At 36.3% G+C, this 24,742-nt stretch overlaps 1 protein-coding gene across 1 annotated transcript; it reads left to right on the top strand.

Moving 5' to 3' along the window:
• The first annotated feature begins 748 nt into the window (after nucleotides 1-748).
• Nucleotides 749-24,649, top strand: ATP6V1B2 (ATPase H+ transporting V1 subunit B2). The gene is made up of 14 exons (XM_003984724.6): nucleotides 749-927; nucleotides 7,468-7,523; nucleotides 12,578-12,676; nucleotides 13,421-13,514; nucleotides 13,644-13,721; nucleotides 14,175-14,314; nucleotides 14,845-14,946; nucleotides 15,298-15,395; nucleotides 16,001-16,124; nucleotides 17,715-17,865; nucleotides 19,731-19,813; nucleotides 21,036-21,140; nucleotides 22,205-22,334; nucleotides 24,374-24,649. Exons 1-14 carry the CDS (start codon nucleotides 792-794, stop codon nucleotides 24,511-24,513), a joined length of 1,536 nt encoding a protein of 511 aa, XP_003984773.1. The 5' UTR covers nucleotides 749-791; the 3' UTR covers nucleotides 24,514-24,649.
• Nucleotides 24,650-24,742: the final 93 nt, after the last annotated feature.

The following is a 24,742-nucleotide window of genomic DNA, read 5'->3' as shown; positions in this document are numbered from 1 at the left end:
AGACACAAAATTCAAAGCAGGCTCCAGGCTCTGAGGTCTCAGCACAGAGCTAGACACAGGACTGGAACTCAGTTGTGAGATCATGACCCAAGCCAAAGTCTAACTTTTAACCAACTGAGTCAGGTGACCTTCTATTTCTGAAATAGTACTGGAATATGTTACACGTGTCTTACACTGCTATCACCACCCTAAACATTCCACCAAATGTTTTTTTAAATAGATACATGAGGGAATAAATCGGACAGGAAGACAGTAAAGTGCAATAAATAATGGCACATAGTGCCCTATGTTAATCACGGAATAGGTTTAATATCTTTTCCGTTTTTCAAAGTGCTTTTTCAGAACTTGAGTTTTCCTCATTCAGTGTCATGAAAATGGGTGACCTTTTCTTGTACATGCTCGCCTTTCTTCCCCCCCCCCCCCCCTTCCCTTCATGTGGATCCCTTTCGTGTTCATTTCTTCTCTCTCTCTTAAATCTAGCCTTTCTTTCTGGGGCCCACTTCCGCTTCTCCTTCCCTCTCCCCGGCCCGGCGCCTTCCCTCACAGCACGCTGGTCAGCTCCTCTCGCTGGTAGGCGGACTCACACCCGCCCACACGGAGCCGGAGTCACGAGTCTGCAGGCGGTGAGCTACGAAGCAGGCGGCTTAGCGGGCGGGGCGAGGCCGGGGCGAGGCCGGGACGAGGCCCCGGCCCCGCAGCGCGCGTGGGCGGAGCCAGACACACCGTCCGCCCTTGCTATATCTGCGCCTGCGCTGGGCAGCTGCGGGGCCAGTCGGGACGGAGGAGACAAGATGGCGCTGCGGGCGATGCGGGGAATCGTGAACGGGGCCGCACCCGAGCTACCCATGCCCACCAGCGGGCCGGTGGTGGGATCTCGGGAGCAAGCGCTGGCAGTTAGCCGGAACTACCTTTCCCAGCCTCGCCTCAGTGAGTATCAGAGAACAAGACGAATCTTGTTTTTGCTCCTTACCCAGTCCCGTGCTCTCATTCACCTGCTTAGCGGGGGAGGGGGGATTTATTTTTCCCTCTCTCACCGCCCCTACACTGACCCAAAAGTCTGTTCTTAGAAGGAGATATGAGTGTACCTAACGTTTTCGTAACATAGGTAGGCCAAGGGCAAGAGAACCGCCAGGAACTTTTTCCTGGGGGTGGTGGGCTCCAGGCTATTTGCCCCGCCCTCTCCAACTTCCCTAGACTGGAGCTTTATCAGGCACTTGCTTCCTGTCTCTGAGGCAAGGCCGCTTCTTGTGACTTCAGTCTTCAGCTGCCCCCGCCCCATATCATTTGGATATGTACCCTCTCCTCCCTCTGGTGTAGACCTTTAGGGGTAGTCTGGAGTTCCTGCCTAGGGAGACTCTGTAATGCCATCGCTGACGTGGTCTGGCCTTTACTTGATGGAGGTCAGGCCCACAGCCAGAGGGAGATGTTTTGTGGAAGGGCTGCTCCACGGGAGGACACCTTGATATCAGAGAATGCTACAGCTGAAAAGTATTCTGCAGGTCATCTAGTCTAACGCTCTCATTTTACAGTGTGAAGCTTACAGTCTGGGTAGTACACGACTTCCAGACTTTAAACGCTTAAATGATTGGCAGAGCAGGAATTAAAATTCCGTTTCTTAATTTTCTCTGGGCCCTTTTCTACCATTGTCTCTTCATTTACTGATGAGTTAAACCTAACACGATTGAGTGCAAGGATATCCTGGGGAAGCCAAGCAGCTTTGCCCGTATCATATAGTCTATGTGCAAAGCATATCATACATATGCATGTTTAAGTGTTGTTGTGACTGTAAAAAAAAAACCTGCCTTAATAAACCATGTTTTAAGTGGACTACCAAAAGAAATGTTTATTTATTTATTTTTATTACTAAACAGTACAGTTGTGTAACATCAGATGTCTTCACAGCTTCCTTAGGAATTAGGGATCAGCCCTGGAAATGGACTCTTTTTAAAACCTGGGGAAGCACCTGATGTTTCCCCAGGTGGTGAGACAATATTTGCACTGGTTAATTGCCAGAATGCCTGTTTGTGGGCGGCTCATTGGTTAAAAAAAATTTCAAATGAAGGGTTCCAGTCTAGGGCTCTCCAGTCTGACTAATCCTATCCTGATCTATCACTAGGTCATATGACAGCACTGCAGTGAGAGGAAGAGGGAAAACACAGTTGATTCCATGGTTTACTAAAATGTGCTTTTTACATTGAGAATTATCTGAATTAGAAAATGCCTGTTGGAGGTTTATATAAATGAATGTTTCAAGAAATTGGCAGATATTGCATTCTTATATAGATTTTGACAATAAATTTATACCCAACAATTACACGTTTTATTTTATGAATTGCATTTGCATGCTTTGCTTTTCTGGGTAGAGCAGGTAAACATTAGTGACTTGTAGGAAAAGATTATAAGGGTGCAATAGTTTCCATATAATCTTTCTTTCAGTGTTAATTCAGAGAGTATCAACTGAAATAATAAAATTGTTTAAAACATGGTTGTTAATCCTTAAGAGAGGAGTGTGGTTTTTCACTATTCTTTGTGTGCTTAGCCAGCGGCAAAAGAACTCCAGAGGAGATGCCTCCTGACAGAATTGTTACAATATAATGCTTAAAACTGAACCTCAGGAATCCTTTTTGTGTCCTCAGTGTAGCAAGGTGCTTGACACATAGAAGGTGTCTTGTAATTGTTTGATAACCTGCATTTAAACCCCTTGTTTTAATAGTTTAGGAGATTCTTAATGTGGGTGGAATCAGAGTAGGGAGTTGGGACACTTATTTGAGTTGCCCTTCTGTGTCTGGGTTATTCTGAAAAGCATAAATGATACTGAATTTAGGCTAACAGTTAACTATATTTGAATATCATCCTTTTCTTATATTGCCATATTCTTGATTCTAGTCCCACAGTTTTGCTTCTGAATAAATATTGATTAACTTCTTAATTTTTCTAAAGATTGATTATACCACCTTAGGTGATATGTTATTATAGTAATTTAATGTGTGCTTTTTGAATAAAGGAGTGGAACTAATTTGGCAGTTCCACTGTAAAAATTCGATCCTGTTTTAAAACAGCATCACAATTATGGATCTGTTAACGAGAAATGGAAAATAAGATATACAGCCTTGAAGTAATCATGAGCATTTTAGTTGAATTTCTAATCACAAGGAAAGAAAACTTAATTTTCTTTTAAATTGTGAGCAAAATTCAGTAATACATATAGAACTTTTATACATTGAACATTTTGAATTAGGTGATCTCTATTGTTCTTAAGACCTTACTTAGATCAGAGCTAACCTTAAGTTTCTTATTTCATAGTGCAGAGTTAGCCTCAGAACTAACCTTGTTTCCTATTTCATAGAGCAGAGTTAGCCTCAGTGAAAAGTCAAGTAAAGGAATTATCAGTTTGCCTTTTTTTAGAACCTCTTAGTACCCACCTGTCAGGGTGTGGGTCTCTACTATTCTTGCATAATTGAAGATGATTGCTTGGGGTTTTTGTTTTGCTAATAAGGTGGAGGCTAGAGCACTGGATCTGGTATTATGCAATGGCTGTCTAATTTTCTCTGAAAATTTCACAATCATTAAGTGGCGTTACTAGTGTTGAACAATATCATATCCTGCAGGAGGAAGAGGATGTCATCTGACAAAATAAGTGCTTCTTAAAACCTTTGTAAATTTAGATTTTAAAATATTACTCCATAAATATTACTTGATAGTACTTGCTTGATAGTTAAGGATCAAAGATGTAATGTGTTCAACATGTAATGTAAACATGTATCTATGTTGTCAGAAGTTCTGAATATCCCCTGCAGACTCAACTTACTCATCTGGGAATTTTCATAAGAAGAGTGGTCATTATTTTGGTAAATACAAACGTTTATATAATTTGTGAATAGGTTTTGACTTTTCATAGGGCAGCTTAATGTCTTTGGCAGCCTTACTCTAAACTTTTCTCTCTGCTTTGGGCTGTTAATAGTAATTGTGAGGAAGGCTGGGTAAACACTGTCGAGAGGTAAAAAGTAGTGTTTGGTATCATTTTCTCTGCTTGTATTTTTTTAAAATAGTTTTATTATGGAAAAGAGCTATAGTTGGTATATATAAACTGTCTTACAGTACCTGTTTGTAGTCAAAATGCTAGGAAGTGTGTTACCTCTATATTTATTAAATTATATAGGAGACTAAGTTCAGAAATACAGGGTCATAGAATACAAACCTTAGAATTAGGGGGAGAAAAAGCCAAACAAACCAAAAATCCAATTCTAAGTCCAGTTCTTACATTTAGTAACAAATTTGTCAGAGCCTTAGTTTAAGTGTAGAGTGGCTTTATCAGCCTTGCTGATCTCCCAGCATTTTGTGAATCTGAAATGAGGTAACTTCTCTGACGACACACTGTATAGTGTGAAACACTCTCTAAATGTAAAGTTTGGTAATATTTTTATTTAGTTTGGGTTATAGCTTTTATTTGTTCGGTTTGTATATGTCCATTTAATTTAAATCAAGATGTTGCTTAAGCTCTGATTTGTATCTGAAGTAGTCTCCTTGCATTTTTTAAGCTTTCCAGTGAGGGGAAAGAAGTAAGCATCTCCATTAGATTCTCCCACTCTGCCAGTGGCTATATGCCATTGTAGAAAGACTGTGTAGCAGTAGTGACAAAATTTAGACACAAGAGAAGTATTGTCCAGTGCATTAAATAGCAACAATAACTTACTTTTTCATAGCTAAAGTTGCAGACTTGTGAAATTGTTTTGAGTGGTATAGCTACTTAAGTCTTACTAATAATTACAAGAGTGTACCAGACCACGGAAAACAACCAGTTCAGTTTTGGAATTTGAGCTGCAGTACAGAGTTAAAAGAACAAGTGGCTCTGGGTCCAGGCTATATATAAGTTCAGATTCTTGGGGCACCTGGGTGGCTCAGTCGGTTAAGCATCCAACTCTTGATTTCGTTTCAGCTCATGATCTCAGGAATCCTGGGTTCGAGCTCTGAACTGTTAGCACAGAGCCTGCTTAGGATTCAATCTCTCTCTCTCCCCCTCTCTCAAACTAAATAAACTTAAAAAAAAAAGTTCAGATCCTTGTCAAGTTACTTGACTACTTATCTGAGAGTCCTTTTTCTCTTCTAAAACTTGGAATAATATTAGTTAACTCTGATCTGTTAATGGAGATTAAGTGAGAATTCCTGACAATTACTTATTAACTGTATATTGGTGGTGTTGGTATTAAACAATTAATTTGAATGGTTATTTATAGACTTTTTAAAGTATGTACATTGTTGCAAATTTAGAGACTGCTTTTGATGAAATAGAATTTTCTGTAATAGAAGTCAACTTGATTCATTGTTTCCAGCAAAAACAATGACTAGTGTTTCTTTTTCTTGGTCAGGCTTTTGCTTGTGACTGGCAAAACTTCATAATTTGAAATGAGCTTGAATTTAAACGTGAGATTCTGAAGGATCTGGTTGCGGAGGCTAAAAGTTCAGAGAAGATGCCAATCTTGGTGAAAAAGTAGAGAGAATTTTCAGAATCTGAAGAATTTTGTTGGTTACATTTTATTCAAAACAGTTGCCTCTAGGAGCACCTGGATGGCACAGTTGGTTAAGCTTCTTTCTGACTTTGGCTCAGGTCATGATCTCACAGTTGGTGGGTTCTAGCCTTGCGTTGGGGCTCTGCACTGACAGCACGGAGCCTGGAGCCTGCTTTGGATTCTGTGTCTCCGACTCTCTGCCCCTGCCCTGCTTGTGTGCTCACTTGCTCGCTCTCTCTCTCTCTCTCTCTCTCTCAAATAAACATTAAAAAAATAAAGTTAAAACATAGTTGCCTATAAATCTCAAAACTAGATCCTCACCCCCACCCCACCAGCTGACACCCTCCTCTTATCCCTGACTAAGTGAAGGTTTTGAAAATGTGGTGTTCCTATATTTTTAAAAGCTGTGTTCTAGGAAAACATGTTTCAGATGTAGCTCCCTTTGCATTTCTACATAGCAGTTTTAGAAAGTCATTGAAAAACTGAATGTTCAAATTCACTCAAAATGAGAAAAATTAATTTTTTTTAGGAGTAGGAATTATTTTTAAGAGTATCAGATTATTTTCATATAGTGGGGAGGATTTTCATAAAAAGCCTCTGTTTTTTTCTGTTTCTGTAATTTAAAGAGAATTGGATTAATTGTTTTACATTACCATCCATTCAAGTAACTTAGCTTTTTAAATTTGTGACTTGGTTTTTATTATCCAAGGTTAAAAAAGTCATTTGGGGCCCTCTGTTGAGATAATTACAATTACAGATATTCAAGCAAATATCTGGTATCAGGTTTAAATGTCCTATGAGCATGAAAGACAAATGCCCCTGATAGTGCTTTCCTGCTTCCAGCATTTGTCCCAGGGTGCTTGCTTTCTGGTTGAAGAAATTGTTTTCAAGTTTTTAAGCCCCTTGAGTGGACAGACTAGTTATATTAAATGGTTTCCTCATTCTTGGAAGTCTATATTTGTGCCAAAAATCTCTATCCCAAGACCTCACAAGAAATGAAGCAAATGAAAAATTCTCAGATGACAATTTCTTAAAATGTATTTAAAGCCTTGTATTAAGTTTTCTTCATTTATTTCATTTTTTCAGCTATTCTGATTATGAAATTTAGTTAATTCTGAGATTAGAATTATTGTCTCCTGAGTGTTCTGTTTTATACCTAAATAGCGTTACATTTGACATGTTTGTCGGTGTAGGATAGCTGGCTCCTTTCTGAAATGAAGGATTTGGGTAGTACCTTATTGGCTGGTAGTTTATTCCTAGAGAATAATTTGCAGTAGAAAAATACAAGCCTCTAAACTGACAGTAACATTTTACTTTTTCTAAGAAAAAAAAAAAAAAAAGGTCTTATTTGACCTCTTCCATTGCCTACTCCCCACTTCCTAAAGTTCTTTTCCCTGTAATTTTTATGACATCATTTAATTATGGCTTTTTACCTCACAGATTACATTTTCTCAGATTTGCTTTGTGAGTTTTGTCATTTGTGTTTAAAGTTGTTGAGGCCTTCCTTTCCCTTCCTTATCTACTTTGCTAAGTGCCACCTCTTATTTAAAGCATTATCTTTTCTCTTTGAAGTAAGAACTACTGCTAGGTTTTTCCTGTGCTCCCACAAACCCTCTATGTCTGTTATAGCCCTTAACTCTCCCCCCTTCTCCATATAAAACTGGGAACTTGTGAAAGAGCTCTGCCCCTCTATGCCATCTTTGTTTTTGTGTCCTGGGTCCATAAAATAAAGTGACTTACAGTAAGAACACAAAATGTTTTTGGTTGGATGAGGATGGATTATGAAAAGTTGTACAGGCACAGGCATATTTCACAAATTCAATGAAAAGTTTTTAACTGTTTCACTGCTCCATATTATAATAGGTGCAGTAGAGAGAGTAGCTTTTTGGTAATACTACAGAGACAGTTGTAGGTTGTTGTTCTCTTTGACTAAAGCTGACTCTTCTGTGTTTCTTTCCAGCGTACAAGACAGTATCAGGAGTCAATGGTCCACTAGTGATCTTAGATCATGTTAAGGTAATACCACTATGATTATCATTTAAACATTTATGTAATTAAAGACATGGCATTAAGTCCTGTTCAGCACACTTTAAATTTTGTGTTACTGTTTTTAAGCCATTCTTTGGTCTGAATGTCAGTGCTATCTAGGAGACTAGTTTTAAAATCAAAAGACAGAATATTGGATTCCAGTAGTGGATCTACTGTGGATTCTGTTTATGGCCTAGAATTCCTCATTTGCAAAATTAAAAAAAAAAAGAAGAAAGAGAAAATTGGGGAGCGGTGTCAATCCTACCTCATCGGTTTATTGAGGAAAAACAACAGTAATCTATGAATGTGTTTTATAACCTATAGATTATTATTAGCTATGTGATATCTTTTGGCTGTTGTCATAGACTGCCATGTGTTATACTTATTTGTTAATAGTATTTGTCTTCTTTACTAAATTTTAAGGTCTTTGAGTGAATAAACAAAGTTACTTTTATCTTTGAGGGCCTGACACTGGTTTTCAAGTAATAATAAACAAGAACAGGTTATCTCAGCAGTGACTGAAACTCTAAAGAACAGTTTTTACTTAGTCTGTTGTAAGGATCTTTAGTTACATATTGGTTATTTAGCTACACCTATGCTTAAGAATTAAAAACACTATTACTGTTATTATAGAAAAAGAGGCATAGGATATAGACTGTAATTGAATATCGTAGGGAAAGCCTCCTACCTGAGCTCTATGATCAAAATATTTTCCAAGAAAATAATTTATATAGTATACTCTCTAGAACAATAATTCTGTATTGGTTGGTGTTGGGGTGGATTGGGGAGAAGCACACAATTATTAGTTTGTTGGGAGAAGTAATGGTGGAAATATGTTTGACATGTGACCTCTCTGGAAGCAGAAAATAAATCGAAAAACGTTTCCTCAAAGAAAGGGCAAAGTGCATGGGGGGCGCCTGGGTGGCGCAGTCGGTTAAGCGTCCGACTTCAGCCAGGTCACGATCTCGCGGTCCGTGAGTTCGAGCCCCGCGTTGGGCTCTGGGCTGATGGCTCAGAGCCTGGAGCCTGTTTCCGATTCTGTGTCTCCCTCTCTCTCTGCCCCTCCCCCGTTCATGCTCTGTCTCTCTCTGTCCCAAAAATAAATAAACGTTGAAAAAAAAAAAAAAGGGCAAAGTGCATTGTCTCTTCAGCTTTATCACTAAGATTATATTTTTATGCATGACAAACTTTACAAATTTTAACCTTAAGATTAAGCATAACAAACGTATCTTCTGGCCACAGTCTCATGCTAGTCTGCAATTTGATATAAAGCCTTAATTTATTGCACTCAGTTTGTGCAGGGTGTAGGCAGGTGCCCATTAATGTTTTGTGAAGTGGAGCCTACACTTTTATTTTTGAGGAAAAGATTGGATGCTTTCTTTTTTTTTTTTTAATCCTTATTCTTTTTTTTTCCTATGTTAGATAACATTTTTGACTCATTATAAATATGTTATTGAAAACAATTAAAAATATTCACATTTCAATTATGTTAAGCGCTGAGCTCAGAACAGAAGATATGATGGTGAACAATGGGCCCTCCCCCGTGGAGCATCATGTAGTGGAGAAGCAAATATAATACATATGTATATAAATATCTAGTTAGTATTGCTCTGAAGGCTAAGTGTGGGATGCTGTAAGAGTCAGTAACAAAAAGGATTTTTATTTTTAAGTGTATTTATTTTGAGAGAGAGCACATGTACGTACACAAGCTGAGGAGAGGCAGAGACAGATGGAGAGCGAAAATCCCAAGCAGACTCCACTGTCAGCATAGAGCCTGACTTGGGATTCAATTTCACGAACTGTGAGATAGGACCTGAGTCGAAATTGAGTCAGATGCTTAAGTGACTGAGCCACCCAGGTGCCCTGAGAAGGACTTTAGAAAATATCTTTCAGGAAGTAATTTTAAGAGTGATCAAAAAGTTTCATTGATGTTTGCTCCAGCTGAGGAAAAACTGGTCAATATATGTAGTTGTAGAAATGGCTTTATAACACCACATTTAGAGTAGCTTTTAGAATTTAAAGGTTAAGGAACAGATAATTTTATGCAAATTGTGTCAGAAAAGAAGAAGATGGAGACTGCTCAATTCATTTTATGAAATTGGCACATATTTGGTTTCCATACCAGACAAAGGGTAGTAGTGGAAAAGAAAAAAAGACAACTATCCTCGCTTATAAATACGGATTCCAAAATTTTTAATAGTCATGTATTGGAGATTAGCAAAAATGAGTATAAAAAATCAATAGAATTGTGACAAAGTAGAGTTTGTCCCATTAATACAAAGATAATTTAATGTTAGGAAATATATCAGTCATTTAGCTTAATTTAGCTCATTTATGGATTAAACTAGAAAGTGCTTGTGCTCCTCTAAATTAATAAAGAAAAGGTGATAAAGTTACTCATTTCTACAAAAACAAAAGGTTTTAACCTCTTAAAGGATATTTACCATAACCTACAGCAAACAACATATTTAAGGAGAGACTCGAATAACATTCCCATTTAAATCAGGAAAAAGCTGAGGATGCCTGGTTGTCACCACCATTATCTATCTTTGTACGTGGAACCTGACCAGTGCTGTGGCTAAAAGAAAGAAGAGTATAAAGGTATTAGGGGAAAGGCACAGGTGTCATTATTTCTTGGTAATACCATTAACTAAAACCCAAGTCATTCAGTAGGCAAACTACTAGAAACAATGGTGTAACACAGAGTTGCTGGATACAAGAATCAGTCTATAGAAATCAGGAGTGTTGTATGTGGCAGAACTCCTTATTTACAGAAAACCTTAAAACTTTGTTGGAAGACAAAAAGGAAGACTTAAAATAAGTGGAGATTCCATGTTCATTAATGAAAAGACTCAGAATAGGCAAGATACTGATTCTTCTCAGGCAACAGAATCAGAGAGAGAGTAATTACAAATAAAGATTTGGTGCAGGCATAAGCAATTGTTATCAGTGGAGCAAAATTAAGCTCCCTCAAACCAACTCTTGTCACAGTGCAGATTGTGACTTGGTAAATGATAAAAGCAGCATTGCAAGTCAGTGGGGGACATTTTGTGCTGCATAGATATTTTTGGGGTAATTGGCTTTCTATGTGAAAAAAGAATAAAAATGAGAAAAAAAATGGATACCACAAAGGCAATTGGATTAAAGTTAGCCTAAACCTGAAAAACTTACTAGAAGACAAAATTGAAGACTATTTGTACAACTTAGATTAGATGGTTTTCTTTCCTAAACCAGACACAAAAGGCACCAACATAAAGGAAGACAAGTCATTTTCTTACATAAAAAGTTTTGATATGATACCATAAAGAAAATTAAAAGACAAGAAACAGTAGAACCACATACTTACAGAAGGATTAATATCCAGTACCTATAAGAGAAAGAAAAAACAGATCCATTTGAAAAGTGAAGAGATATAAGCCAATCGTAGGTAATGAAGTCTTAATTGTCAATGGAAATGAAAAGCTGTTCCATATTAGGAGAATCTGGAAAATACATATTGAAAAGATGCTATTTTTTACTTCATTAAAATGGCAAAAATTAAAGTTCAAATAATAAAAGATTGGCACAAATATAGGGAAAAGATAGCTTTGTATACTGCTAGGGAGATCTTAAAAAAAATACAGTTCCTTTGTAGAGTAGTATGAAAATTTAGAGAAAATGGGCACAGCCTCTAGCCCATCACTTGGTAACCAAATATCTTATGGAAAACCCACTTGCATGAGGAGCTGCATGCAAGAATGCTCTTGTAGCATATTTGTAATAGTGTAAATTTGGAATAACCTTGAATAAAATGTGGTGTCATTTGATTTTAACTACATTTGTTTTGTTTTAACATTAATTTTGGGATGCCCATTTATTCACATGTTAGCATCCCCAGGTGTCTTATGGGTACCTGTGTGGCTCAGTCAGTTAAGTGTCTAAGTTGGGCTCAGGTCATAATCTCATGGGTTGTGAGTTCAAGCCCCACATCAGGCTCTGCTCTCAGCACAGAGCTCGCTTCAGATCCTCTGCCTCCCTCTCTCTCTGTCCCCCCACTCGCATGTGCTCTCTCTTCTCTCTCAAAAATAAAAACATTAAAATAAATAAAATTTTTAAAAGAGTGTTTTAAAATCAGTGATGCACCATTGTTTAATGGAGAGATGTTTTCCTTCACATCACACAGGAAGCGATGCACTTTGCAATAGATTGTGTTGATAAAAGAGGTAAGTATTACCATGACAGATCTAAAACATAAGATCAAGTGAAGAAAAAGAAAAGCTTCAGGATGATATATATAATATGTTGCCATTTATGTAAATAAAACACTAAAATATATTTCTGGGAAATCTGCATTTTAAAATATTAAAAGTGGTGGGGGGTGCCTGGGTGACTCGGTTAAGCATCTGACTCTTCGTTTTGGCTCAGGTTATGATCTCAGTTCATGAGTTGGAGTCCTTCAGCAGGCTCTGTGGCTCTATGCTGACAATGCGGAGCCTGCTTGGGATTGTCTCTCTCCCTCTCTCTGTGCCCCCTACTCATGCATGCATTCTTTCTATCTCTCAAAAATAAATTAACTTAAAAAAAATAAAATATTAAAAACGGAAGAGGCATACATACTTGGTTAGGAGAGTTTGAGGGGGAACATTTATCTTCTTATTTTCAGTTGACATTTTTATCCCCTCCCCACAAAGTATAAGGGTGAGTACACACACAACCCAGAAATAAACGTCAGTTCTGAGTACTGAGAATGTAGTCATTTGTAAGTTTTGTGCCTTTCTTTAGTTTCAAAGTTTAAGACATATACACAGAGAAGAAAAATTTAATTGCTGCGTTTTTATGGATTTAAGACCCCTTTCTCTGTACCTTATGCTGTGTTTACCAGTATATGTACCAGGTGCTAAGTGTTTAAAGAATGTAAACTACCTGACGATGTTATAAACTCTCAGTATATACCTTTGGGGGAGATTTTACATGCATACATGCTATGATGGAGATAGAGCATACAGAGGAATTTGGGGAGCTTTTAAAAGTTGGTTATTGATCTTTTATTTTTTCTTATACAGTTTCCCAGATACGCTGAGATTGTCCACTTGACATTACCGGATGGCACGAAGAGAAGTGGGCAAGTTCTAGAAGTTAGTGGTTCCAAAGCAGTGGTTCAGGTAAGCATCATTTTCAAAACCTGGCCAGTTGAACAAAAACATTAAGGGACACTTCTTGTCTTTTCTAGCAATTATTGAGTAAGTATATCTTGATTACTGGCTATTGGTAGAAAAAATTTTTTCTTGTTGTCTTGCCAAATGTCAGCATCTATATTCATTCTAGCCCAATAGCTCCACTGATAAATGGCTTTTTTTTTTTTAATAAAGCAGATAATCACATGGAAAGAGAAAGATGAAAAGACAGAATTTATAGCTTATGGGATGAAACCAAAACAAGATCTGAGTTTGTTTATTTCATTGTCTTGTATAATACCTAGTTTTTAATGTTACCAATTATGAGAAATGCCAGTTTTCTCAAATAACATGTTCCTCTAAAAAGTACTATAGAGCAAGGATCAGCAAAATTTCTGTAAAGGACTATATAGTAAATTTTTAGGCTTTGTGGGGCCACCTAAGGTCTGTGATGCATATTCTTTTCCTTTCTTTTCCTTTTTTTTTTGTTTTTAAACACTTTAAAAATGTAAACAACATTCTTAGCTTGATGGAGTTGGCCTAGAGGCACAATCCTTGGTTTAGAGGTTGGCAGTTTGGTTCATCACCAGGGACATTTCTCTGTTTATTATGAAAATAGTATGCATTGATGTATTTTACTTTATATAGGCTGTTTAACAGACAAAAATAATATTTAAGTACTTATGATCTAAATCCCTTTTACTCTTCTGATTACTTTTTCTTTCTCAATAGGTATTTGAAGGGACTTCAGGTATAGATGCCAAAAAAACATCTTGTGAGTTTACTGGGGATATTCTCCGAACACCAGTGTCCGAGGATATGCTTGGTAAATGGATGCTATGCGTTGTGAGCAGAGATCTGTTTTCTTTTAAACATATTTCCATGGAGTCTTTCTTAAAAATTATGACTGTTTGAGTCATAGTCCACTCTGTACTGTCTTGTTACTGTTTTACAGGTAGGGTATTCAATGGATCAGGAAAACCTATCGATAGAGGTCCTGTTGTACTGGCTGAAGACTTCCTTGACATCATGGGTAGGAGCAATAAATGGATTTCTGTGTTTTGAAGAAAATAGCCTCTATTTTATAATATCTTTGTCAGAGAGTGATTTTTTTTGATAGTTTAAGTAGACAAACAATGTGGTACATATTAATTGTATTATTTAATTTTTTTCTAGAAATCTTAAAATTTTATATAAAATATTTTAAGATTATAAAATATCACTAGGGTATATCTGAAATATAAATAGCTTGGAAATGTAAAGGATTTTGAAATTAGGATTTCTCTCTTATTTATTTTGTTTTAGGAACTTGAGTTCTGCTACCATGTATTTTGTGTCTACAAAAGACTGGAAATATTACTTAATGGAAAAGTTACTTAAACAATTTCAGATTTTTAAAAATAACTGATTTTATAAGAGTAGAAAGAAATTATTTATATGGCTATAGTCTTAATGTATTAAATGTTATCTTTTGGAACTACTTTAGGCCAGCCTATCAATCCTCAGTGTCGAATCTACCCAGAGGAGATGATTCAAACTGGCATTTCAGCCATAGATGGCATGAACAGTATTGCTAGGGGGCAGAAAATTCCAATCTTCTCTGCTGCTGGCTTACCACACAATGAGGTGAGAACTAGGATCTGTTTTGTGTGAAATTTAACAAGGGAGATTTTTTTTTTTAATGTTTTATTTATTTTGAGAGCTTGTTATTGTGAGTGGGGGGAACAGCAGAGGGGAAGAAAGAGAATCGCAAACAGGATCTATCCACACTGTCAGTGCAGAGCCCAATGCGGGGCTCGATCCTACAAACTATAAGATCATGACCCAAACCGAACGTTCAACCAACTGAGCTACCCAGGCGCTTCATCACGAGGGAGAATTTTCAAATGCTTCACTGTTAGTAGGAAACCAAATAAAGGGTTTTCAGCAATACTCACTTGTACCCATTGCCCATTTCAACAGTATTGTGTTTTTCATGCATGAGGTTTATCTTGCTTACTCTTACAAATCTTTGCAAAAAGTACAAAAACTTTTTTGGGTAAAGTCCTTTAGAACATCATTTCATTTATAATTCCAATTTCAAAAAGTTTAGGATAAAAACAATTTTGTTGTAAAAATTTTAGATTTCAACTCAGTTCGTTTATACTTGTCATCAGATTGCAGCTCAAATCTGTCGCCAGGCTGGTTTGGTAAAGAAATCCAAAGATGTAGTGGACTACAGTGAGGAAAATTTTGCAATTGTATTTGCTGCTATGGGTGTAAGTATAATTTTTTTGTTTTAATATGACATATAAAATTAATTGTTTATGTTATTAAAACAGTGCAGAAACAACACATACATTGTTGGATTTATTTCTAGGTAGAGAAGTTGCAATTTGGCATTTTGGGGTAAACTCAGGATTAAAATTTAGCACTTGACTGCAAAATTTAAGAATAATTTTCTCTATGCCCAAAGCAGGCTGTTTTTACTCTGTTGGCTTTTGTGAAATTTTGGGGAGTACTTGAAACTTTAAAAGAAGGAACAGTGTAGATCCATAGCTTAGCCTTCATCAGAAATAAATACTGAAAATTTTTCTTCTCCCTGCACTGATGAAGTCATTGTTATTTAGGTAAACATGGAAACTGCACGGTTCTTCAAATCTGACTTTGAAGAAAATGGCTCAATGGACAATGTTTGCCTCTTTTTGAACTTGGCTAATGACCCAACGTAAGTAAATAGAGCTATTTCTTTCTGCTCATTCAGGCTTTAGATCAAAAATGTTACTAAGCCAAGGGAAGTAAAACGTTACAGTGAAAGCAACATGGGGATAGGAATGGCAGAGCTGTGTTTAATTAAATTCAGCTCTTCTTGCTGGCTAATTGGCTTTGGGCTAATCACCTTGGCTCTGAAGTTCAGTTGTCTCTCTCATAAAATATGACAAATAATACTTGTCTCATACTGTTGTGCATTTTAAGTGAGATAATACATATAAATTACCTAGTACCTAGTAAATGATCTTTTCCTCTTACTTGAGAAACCTAGCCCCTTGCCTATTTCTTCCCTCCCTGTTTCTGTCTGTTTTAAGAATAATGTAGTTCGGAGAAATTAGGGGCCCGTTTCTAAAATAATCTAACTTTGTAGCATTAAGTAATTCTTACTATAAAAATATATAAAATAACTGCTTACTTAAGAACTTTTAAAGTAATAATTGCTTTATCCTCTGCAATCTATTTAAAACTTTGAAGGGAAACTGTACTGTTATTTCCAGAATCATGTTGTTTAGTCTTTGGCCTTTTAATTTGAGTAACAAAGGACTTAATGTTCCATTTCAGTATTGAGCGAATTATCACTCCTCGCTTGGCTCTAACCACAGCCGAATTTCTGGCCTATCAATGTGAAAAACATGTATTGGTTATCCTAACAGATATGAGTTCTTATGCTGAAGCACTTCGAGAGGTAACTTTTTTCTAAAAATGGATTATTTTTGAGAGTTATCTTGTCTCTTTACAAGTTTTTATTTTTCTTTAATCATTTTTTTTTAAGCTTCATTACTCATATATTAGTAAAATACCTTAATTGGAAAGGAAAACACAACTTTTTTTTTGTTAACCTAGTTGAAATTATTATAGGATAAGATTTAAATTATTAGCCTACTTATCATACTGTCACCAGCTCCATGCATTTAAGACTTGATTCTAAAAGAGAGCCAATGATGCAAGTTGTTTATTGTTATTCTCCTAGGATGTTCTTTGTCCAGATTGTCAATTTTTAACCCTTTTCAGAATTTCATTCTTAATAATGTTAGTATTTAAATAAAACAGCATACTCTGATAGCACCCTCTTTAGAACTTTTTCCTTCAGAAAACTCAGTGTTTTTTTAGGAGCAATGTTAAGATTTTCGTAGTTACCACCCAGAAGTTTGGGGTGTTTGTTCTAATACAAGTTACTGAAATTTTGAGTAAGTTACTCTTTTAAACATGTAAAAAGGGAAAAAGGACTTCTGAAGAGACATGCTGTATAAATACCCAGCTTCTTAAAACTCCCTATGATCCATCACCATATCTCATTCTATTGCAGTGCTTTTTCAGCATAGGAGTTTTTTTTTTCCACCCATCACAGACCAGTACTTTTTAAAAGTACAGTTAAAATGAGTTATTAGCAAATTTTAAAGAAGGTATAAACTTACAAGCCTGGAATTTTACTTTTACTAGATTCAACAGATGTCAGATTGCCATCAGAGTTTTTTAAATACTTATTCTACTTTCTGTGTTCTCTCATTACACATTGATAAAAGCTGGTCTGCAGACCATGCTTTGAGTACCACTACTGTAGCACACTCTTTTGGAGGTGCCAAAGTAACACCTAAAAGTTGGGCTTAATACTTTAGAATTCTTGGTGGTTGTAGGTTAATATATATGACTATATTGTAGTGTGCATGTCTCTAAGAGAAAGACTATAACTATTCTTATTTTGTGTAATGAATGGACTCCTGGCTCTGTTATCTTGGGAAATTATTTAGCCAACCCTTGATTCCAACTGTAAGTTGGAGTTAACAGCATTACCTTCCTCACAGGATTGTTGTGAGGATTAAATTAAATATGTAAGCTGCATCAAATGATCCCTGGTATGTATTTCCTTTCCTTTTGACCTTTTCAGCATTAGTTAGCTTACATAAATATGGCAAGATCTGTGGCATGAAATAAATCTTGTGAACTAAGAATGTTCTCTTAGTTTTAAAATAACTTCCTTTGATTTATAGAATTACAAGCAGATTTTTTTTCTAGCAACATATTTGAAGATTTGCATTATGGTGATATGATTGTAGCAAAGAAAAAAGAAAAACTTCTGCCCCCCCCCCCTTCATTTTTGTTACAGAATAATCTGAACTTGTGTTGCTAGGTTTTTAAGTCATCTTCTAGAGACTATTTAAAATTAAAAGAGGATACTTCCCACATTGTAATTGGGCATGTTTAAGAAAACATGTTCTAACTAAGTTTACTTTTCATATTCTGGTATGTGATATTCTCCTTCTTGACTTACTGTCAGGTTTCAGCAGCCAGGGAAGAGGTTCCTGGTCGAAGAGGTTTCCCAGGTTACATGTACACCGATTTAGCCACAATATATGAACGTGCTGGTCGAGTGGAAGGTAGAAATGGCTCCATTACTCAAATCCCTATTCTCACCATGCCTAATGATGGTAAGTTTTGGTCTTTGGATTATAGCACACCTAATCACTGTAAGGACTTGATTCTAAGACAGAAGAACATTTACCTTTTTGAGTTGAAATTCTGCCCCCCCCCCAAAAGTTTTTATTTAAATTCCAGCTAGTTAACATACAGTGCAATGTTACTTTCAGGTGTAGAATTTACCCATTTCCCCCCACTCCCCACCTCCCCTCCCATAACCATCAGTTTGTCTTCTATAGTTAAGAGTTTGTTTCTTGGTTAGCCTTTTTCCCCTGTGTTCATTTGTTTTGGAGTTGAAATCCTTTTGAGAGTTTATCCTTCAAGAGTTTAGTGATTTGTATCTAAATAAAATTTTTCATTTGATAACTGCCTATAATAATCATCCTTTTGTGGAAGAAGAAAAACAATTTTCTTTATAATTAAAATTTTCAATTTTCATTTATTAAATTACTACTGGGTGACTGCTATTATTGGGGACACAGATCTAGATATAACGAATTCCTTTTGTGTTTTTAATTCAGTCTCTCTTTAATGTAAGTTACTTGATCTAGTTGGATATTTTTTATGTATGTGTACTAGTAAGGTAGCTTAAGTGCCAAATGAAGAGCACAAATAAGAAATGCCACAAGACTTTAGAGACAGAGTGATCACCAAAGGCTGCTTAAAAATGACTCTGTTTTAGAGGGGGAGGCAAACCACAGGAGACTCTTAATGGAAGGGGGGTGGGTGAGGGGACAGAGTAGATGGGTGATGGACATTAAGGAGGGCACTTGTTGGGATGAACACTGGGTGTTATATGTAAGTGATAAATCACTAAATTCTACTCCTGAAACCAATACCATACTATATGTTAACTAACTAGAATTTAAATATTAAAAAAAGGACTCTTATTTTGTGAAAGTACACAGTGCAATGCCTGTGTGAGTGTATGCTCGGGAGTGAAACCATTCAGTAGTCCTCTTCTGTTACTGCCTTTTTGTCCTTACCTCCGTGCTTAAAAAGCACTTTTACAAAGTATTTTCAGAATCAGTAATAACTCACTGTAAGCACTGTTTTCAGTGTTTCATAAATATTACCTCATTTGATCCTCATAGCAGTTTTGAGGTAAATGTTCTACTCTGAGGCACAGGGAGGTAAAGTAACCTATTAAAGTTAAGAAGTGATAGCTTTAGAACCCAGACAGTCTGAATTTATAATTCACACTATACTGCCTCTCACATGAAAATACTTGTTCCAAGAAAGTACCTACAAAATTACTTTATTCATTTAACCAACTTAAAAACGTCTTGCTTTGTGGAACTTTATTGGTGCTGCCTGCATAGTGGTGGTTTGCTTGTCTAACATTCCTATACTTTCTGTGTTGAAATGGTGTGTATCCACTTGAAATAGCTTATGAACGAAGCATGTTCTCTCAGTATATATTAAATTGGTAAACCTCTGCCAGGGAACTTGTGTTTAAAATGGAATTTTATTTATATTTTGGAGAGAAATAACTAGGAGACATGGTACTTTTTCTGAATGCAGCTAATTGACCTTAAATGCCCAATACATGTCTAACTGTGCTGCAACTCTAAATAACGCCAACCAATATGATAACCTCTAGCTACATTTGGCTGCTTAAACTCTAAAGTTAATTAAAATTAGGTAAAATTTGAAATCAAGTTTTTTACTTACATTAGCCACAGTTCAAGTGCTCAATAGCCACATTAGGCTGGTGACTACCATATTGGACAGCACAGATACAGAACTTTTCTATCACAGAAAATTATTCTAAAGAGCACCATTTTATGTAATGCTATAGGTAATGTACTCTCACTTCTTGTGGGTTTGTTCATATGATATGGACACTTTAATGTCAGATGTTTTCCTCTGGTAGATATCACTCACCCCATCCCTGACTTGACTGGATATATTACAGAGGGACAGATCTATGTGGACAGACAGCTGCACAATAGACAGGTATTTGACATTTGAGCAGTGCTGTAAATCTTACAAATCTATTCTTCAGTTTCTCTTTAGTGACTTTGACTTTGCTTTTAGGAATTATTTTGTCAGAAAATGTCAACTTGAATTGTTTATAATACAGCTATAAAATTGTCATTTCTGTACACTTAAATCCTATTGTGGACAAGAATGCCAATACTAAGAATGAAGTTTCCACTTTTCTTAAAATGGAGTCAGAGGTCTCAAAGAACTTTCTTGGGTATTCTATTCCATAATAGCATAATCTACCAGTCTTATTATTAATACAAAAAATATTTTTTTCTATTTTTTATTGCAGTATCAGTGACAGTACCTTTTATTAGTTTTAGGTGTGCCAAGTAATGACTTGATATTTATATGTATTGCAAGGTGATGACAGTAAATCCAGTTACCATCCATCAATACATATAGTTACAAAACACTTTTTCTTTATGATGAGAACTTTCAAATCCACCCACCTGGCTACTTTCAAATATGCAATGCAGTATTATACACACTGTAGTCACCACGCTCTGGATTACATCTTTATGACTTACTCGTTTTATAACTGGAAATTTGTACCTTTTGACTCCCTTCACCCAGTGCCCATCTTAGGCAGCCACCAGTCTCCTTTCTATACCTGTAAGCTCACAGTTTTTTGGGTTTGGATTTTTTAGGTTCCACATATAAGTGAGAACATAAAAGTATTTATCTTTTTCTGCCTGACTTATTTCACTTAGCATAATGCCTTCAAGGCCCATCCATGTTGTAAATGGCAAGATTTTTTTTAATGGCTGAATAATCAAAAAAAGATGGATGGTTTTGTAATAGATGTGGCTTCTAATACCAGCTTTTGGGTGGAATTACTTACTGTTAGTTAATCTTTTTATTTCATATGTGATTATATGAATCACATAGAGCTCAGAAGGCTATTTACATTTGATACTGTAGGCAGATGTTGAAAATTCTAGTTTTTCAATATGCTCTTGTACTGTTTTTTGTAGGTTTCATTTTGAGTTTATTCTCAAAAGAAATACTATGCCATAAAGTCTCACTTCCTTTTCTTGCTAGGAAAAGATATTAGAACTTAACAAGGAAACAAATAATGCAGTTTTATATAATTTAAGGGATAATAATGAGTTTCAAAATGCTTCTTTACTACCAGTAAATCTTGAATTTTGTATTTAAATGTACTTTTTTTCCTCATGTTCTGTGCAAGATTTACCCACCTATTAATGTGCTGCCCTCTTTATCACGGTTAATGAAGTCTGCTATTGGAGAAGGTATGACCAGAAAGGATCATGCTGATGTATCTAACCAGCTGGTATGTATGTCATCTTAAGGATGGTGTTTAAAGAAACGAATACCTTTCTTAGTCCATTTGCTGTCTTACGCCTCTTGTCTTTCTCCCATATCACTGTACTTATCTCCCAATCCAAGTAGAACTTTAATAAAGGTTGCATGTGTAGAATATATAATCATTCATTAGAACCAAGTCTTTTTTTTTCCCCCATTAAGGACAGATGCTGATAGCCAAGTTTAAAACTCATATGCTTGATACCCATGTCTAATGCTATACAAGATAGTTCTAAATTAAAACAACAACAACAATATAAGTCCATTTTCAGTTATTATTAGTAACCTTAGTAATAATTAGAGTATTCCTGAATGATACTGTAATTTCTTAAGATCTTACGCAATCACCAGAACACTAAGGGATACAGCTTTGTATATTCTGTGAAGTCCTTGGTTTTTGTAGTTGTATGAGATTGTACACCAAGCACCATAAAGAAAAATACTTTTGACCTTAAAGTAGAAATGGTAAGCACCTGGGTGACTCAGCCAGTTGAGCATCTGATTCTTGATTTTGGCTTAGGTCATGATCTCATGGTTTGTGGGTTCAGGCCCCACATTGGGCTCTGTGCTGACAGCATGGAGCCTGCTTGGACTTCTCTCTCTCTTCCTTTCCTCTGATCACACTTTCTCTCTCAAAATAAATAAGTGAACTTTAAAAAAAAAAAAGCAAACCTCATACCGCAAATAGTTTTTCTGAACTTTGAGATGGATTTCTTTGTGGTATGAGTTCTGACTTCACATGCTATTAAAATGTAAGCTCATTGAATGTTGAGGAAGTGTATGTTTTAGAGAATATTAGTAGTGCCTATGGACTGCATGCCAGAAGACTCCTTTCTCAGTGAGACTATAATAAAATTTTTCTTATACTTTCATATGAACTTTATGTGAATTATGTTTGTAAATAATGTGAAATAACTTCTGTGGTCTCTTACATGAAGATAGGTATAGAAATACTCCTAAATATATAGCCCAGATTACTGTTAACATTTATAAAATCTTATCCCTATTCATATAAGCATTTCTTCTCTTTAGTATGCATGTTATGCTATTGGTAAGGATGTACAAGCCATGAAAGCCGTAGTTGGAGAAGAAGCCCTTACCTCAGATGATCTTCTTTACTTAGAATTTCTGCAGAAGTTTGAGAAGAACTTTATTGCTCAGGGTAAGATGACTGTTTTCTCACAAATATAAAAACCTCATATATAGTTTTGAAGACTTCTTTCCCAGTCTGGACAATTTACATTGGTCTCTACATGATTTTCCTTCTGAGTAGAGAAGAGGTTCTTCCAATTGTCTATCATGTCTTTTTGCACTTAGCCCTCAAGCTCCTTCCCCTTTGCCTTCAACTCCATTATCCATTCAGCTCCCATCTGAATTTTTCCTTCTCTTTCACCTGGCTTTCTGCTCTGCTGCCTCCACTGCTGGTTCTCCTTCCTCTTAACCCCTCTGCAATGATCTCCTCTTGCTTTGGGGGTTTGGGGCTTTTCTGATTCACTTATTTTCATCTCCTTTTCTGATATCTTATCTTCCTCTTCCTTCTCAGAGGCCTAGCTTCCTGTTCTTTCTGAGCTGTTTTTTCCCTCTAGATTTAACTTTTTTCTTATGCTGTTGACTAAATTGCTATGTAGGATCCTCATCCTCTTTCTAAAGCTCTAATCCCACATCACCAACTAGGATACTTTTGTTTATGCTGCCATCTCCTCAGGCTTAGCATGGTCAGAACCCAGAGTTTTTTTGGGGTTTTTTGTTTTTTTGCTGAACACCTGCCTAACAGTTCTCTTTTCAGTTTATCTATCTCTTGCATGAGCATTGTCCTACTGAGCCCAAGCTCAGTAATTGGGCATTATTCTTCACTTTTATTCATTTATTCCCCAGTGACCAATATTTATTAATTTGTGGTGTTCTTATTTAAAATATCCTAAGCACGGAGCCTGCTTGGAGTTCTCTCTCTCCCTTTCTCTCTGCCCCTCCCCTGCTTGTGCATGTTCTTTCAACATAAATGGAAATAAACAATAAATAAGATATCCTATTCTGGTTTCATTTCCATTACAGTACATTAGTCCAGTGTTTCTCAAATTTTAATACACTTTTGAATCAACTGGGATCTTGTTAAATTAGACATTCTGATTCAGTAGTTCTGGATGGAGCTAGAGATTCTGTATCTGGACAACTTCTTGGATAATGTGGATGCTACTGATCTCTGACCACACTTTGCATCTTAAGGCCTAGTCCATACCCGTTTCCCATCATCCTAGTCATCAGTGCCAGCTTTTTCATCACTTTTCCTGACTCTCTACGTCTCATTGCTAGAATAAATTAATTACTAATTTTATTGATTGTCCCTCTAGTAAAAAAGGCTCTATAATGGTTTTCATCAAATAGCACATGTAGGGTTTTCAAGCTGTTTTGATTGGTCTCTCCTTTGCCACCTGCTAATGCTGCTAATACTCGACATTTGACCTCAGTGGTACTTACAACAAATGTGTTTTCTTTGGAATAATGCATCACGCTATACACTTAGGACCCGTGCACTCTTCTATGTATGTGATGCATTTTTTATTAACATTAAACCCAAAAAAATGTGGATAATTTTTTAATGCAGAATCATAATACCTTAAAAAGATTAAAATGAAGTTCTTTTAGTAGAGAAAAGAACCCAGAATTTCAGCCACTCTGATTCTTCAGGCAAGAAATGAAATTTATTTGAGGATAAGAGTGATTCTGCTATTAAAATAATTAGTAACAACTTTGAAAATGACTGACCTATTCAGGGTATTTAGTTGACATTTAAGGTTTCTCAGTGTGTACAACCCTCCCTCAAATTCATCCTCTGTTTCTAGAAAAGTGCCTTTCTTGTAATCTCTGGACAGAATACTGGGTCTAGTTTCCATTGCTCCAGGTATTTAGGATCCTACCCAGTTATCCAAAAAGATGTCCCCCCACACACCAGACTGCCCTCTCTGGCCTGCAGGCCTCTCTCCCTTTTCTCTGATTCCTGATGGTACTTAACTGTATCCTCATTTACACATTCGGTTGCTTTCAGTCTTAGGAGACCTAACTGCTTTGTTTCTGGTTTTTTTTTTTTTTCTTTTTTTTTTTTTATACTCGATGCTCACAGCCCTACTGTGGCATAAATAATGAATAACACTGATAAGTGGTAAGTAGTTTACCGTTACTCATTCAATCTCATTTTTTTCTAAGGACCTTATGAAAACCGCACTGTCTATGAGACTTTGGACATTGGCTGGCAACTGCTCCGAATCTTCCCCAAAGAAATGCTGAAGAGAATCCCTCAGAGCACCCTGAGTGAATTTTATCCTCGAGACTCTGCAAAGCATTAGCTGCTACTTTATCGCTGGCTCGATACACTTGTGAAATAGTGTTCTGTTTTCTTTATTCCTTTTGCACTCCCTAATCCCCCATCTCTGTGTTGGAGTTTGCCTTGTTACCCTGTAATTAAAAACAAAGAATAGGTAACATGCTGTGGCAGTGTTGCAATGTTTTAAACTTCTAACAGACTTTAAAATATCCCCTGTTGAGAAAACCCAGGTCATCAGTGCTCTTTTTAAA

Source organism: Felis catus, chromosome B1 (assembly GCF_018350175.1).
Source record: "Felis catus isolate Fca126 chromosome B1, F.catus_Fca126_mat1.0, whole genome shotgun sequence".
Taxonomy (NCBI): domain Eukaryota; kingdom Metazoa; phylum Chordata; class Mammalia; order Carnivora; family Felidae; genus Felis; species Felis catus.
The sequence above is the reverse complement of the archived record's forward strand: the minus strand, read 5'-3'. Positions and strand labels throughout refer to the sequence as shown.

Coding starts and splice junctions, on each gene's coding strand:
- ATP6V1B2 (XM_003984724.6), top strand. CDS start 792: ATGGCGCTGCGGGCGATGCGGGGAATCGTGAACGGGGCCGCACCCGAG. Junction 13,515..13,643: donor AGTGTCCGAGGATATGCTTG/GTAAATGGATGC, acceptor ACTGTTTTACAG/GTAGGGTATTCAATGGATCA. Junction 17,866..19,730: donor TCTCACCATGCCTAATGATG/GTAAGTTTTGGT, acceptor TTCCTCTGGTAG/ATATCACTCACCCCATCCCT.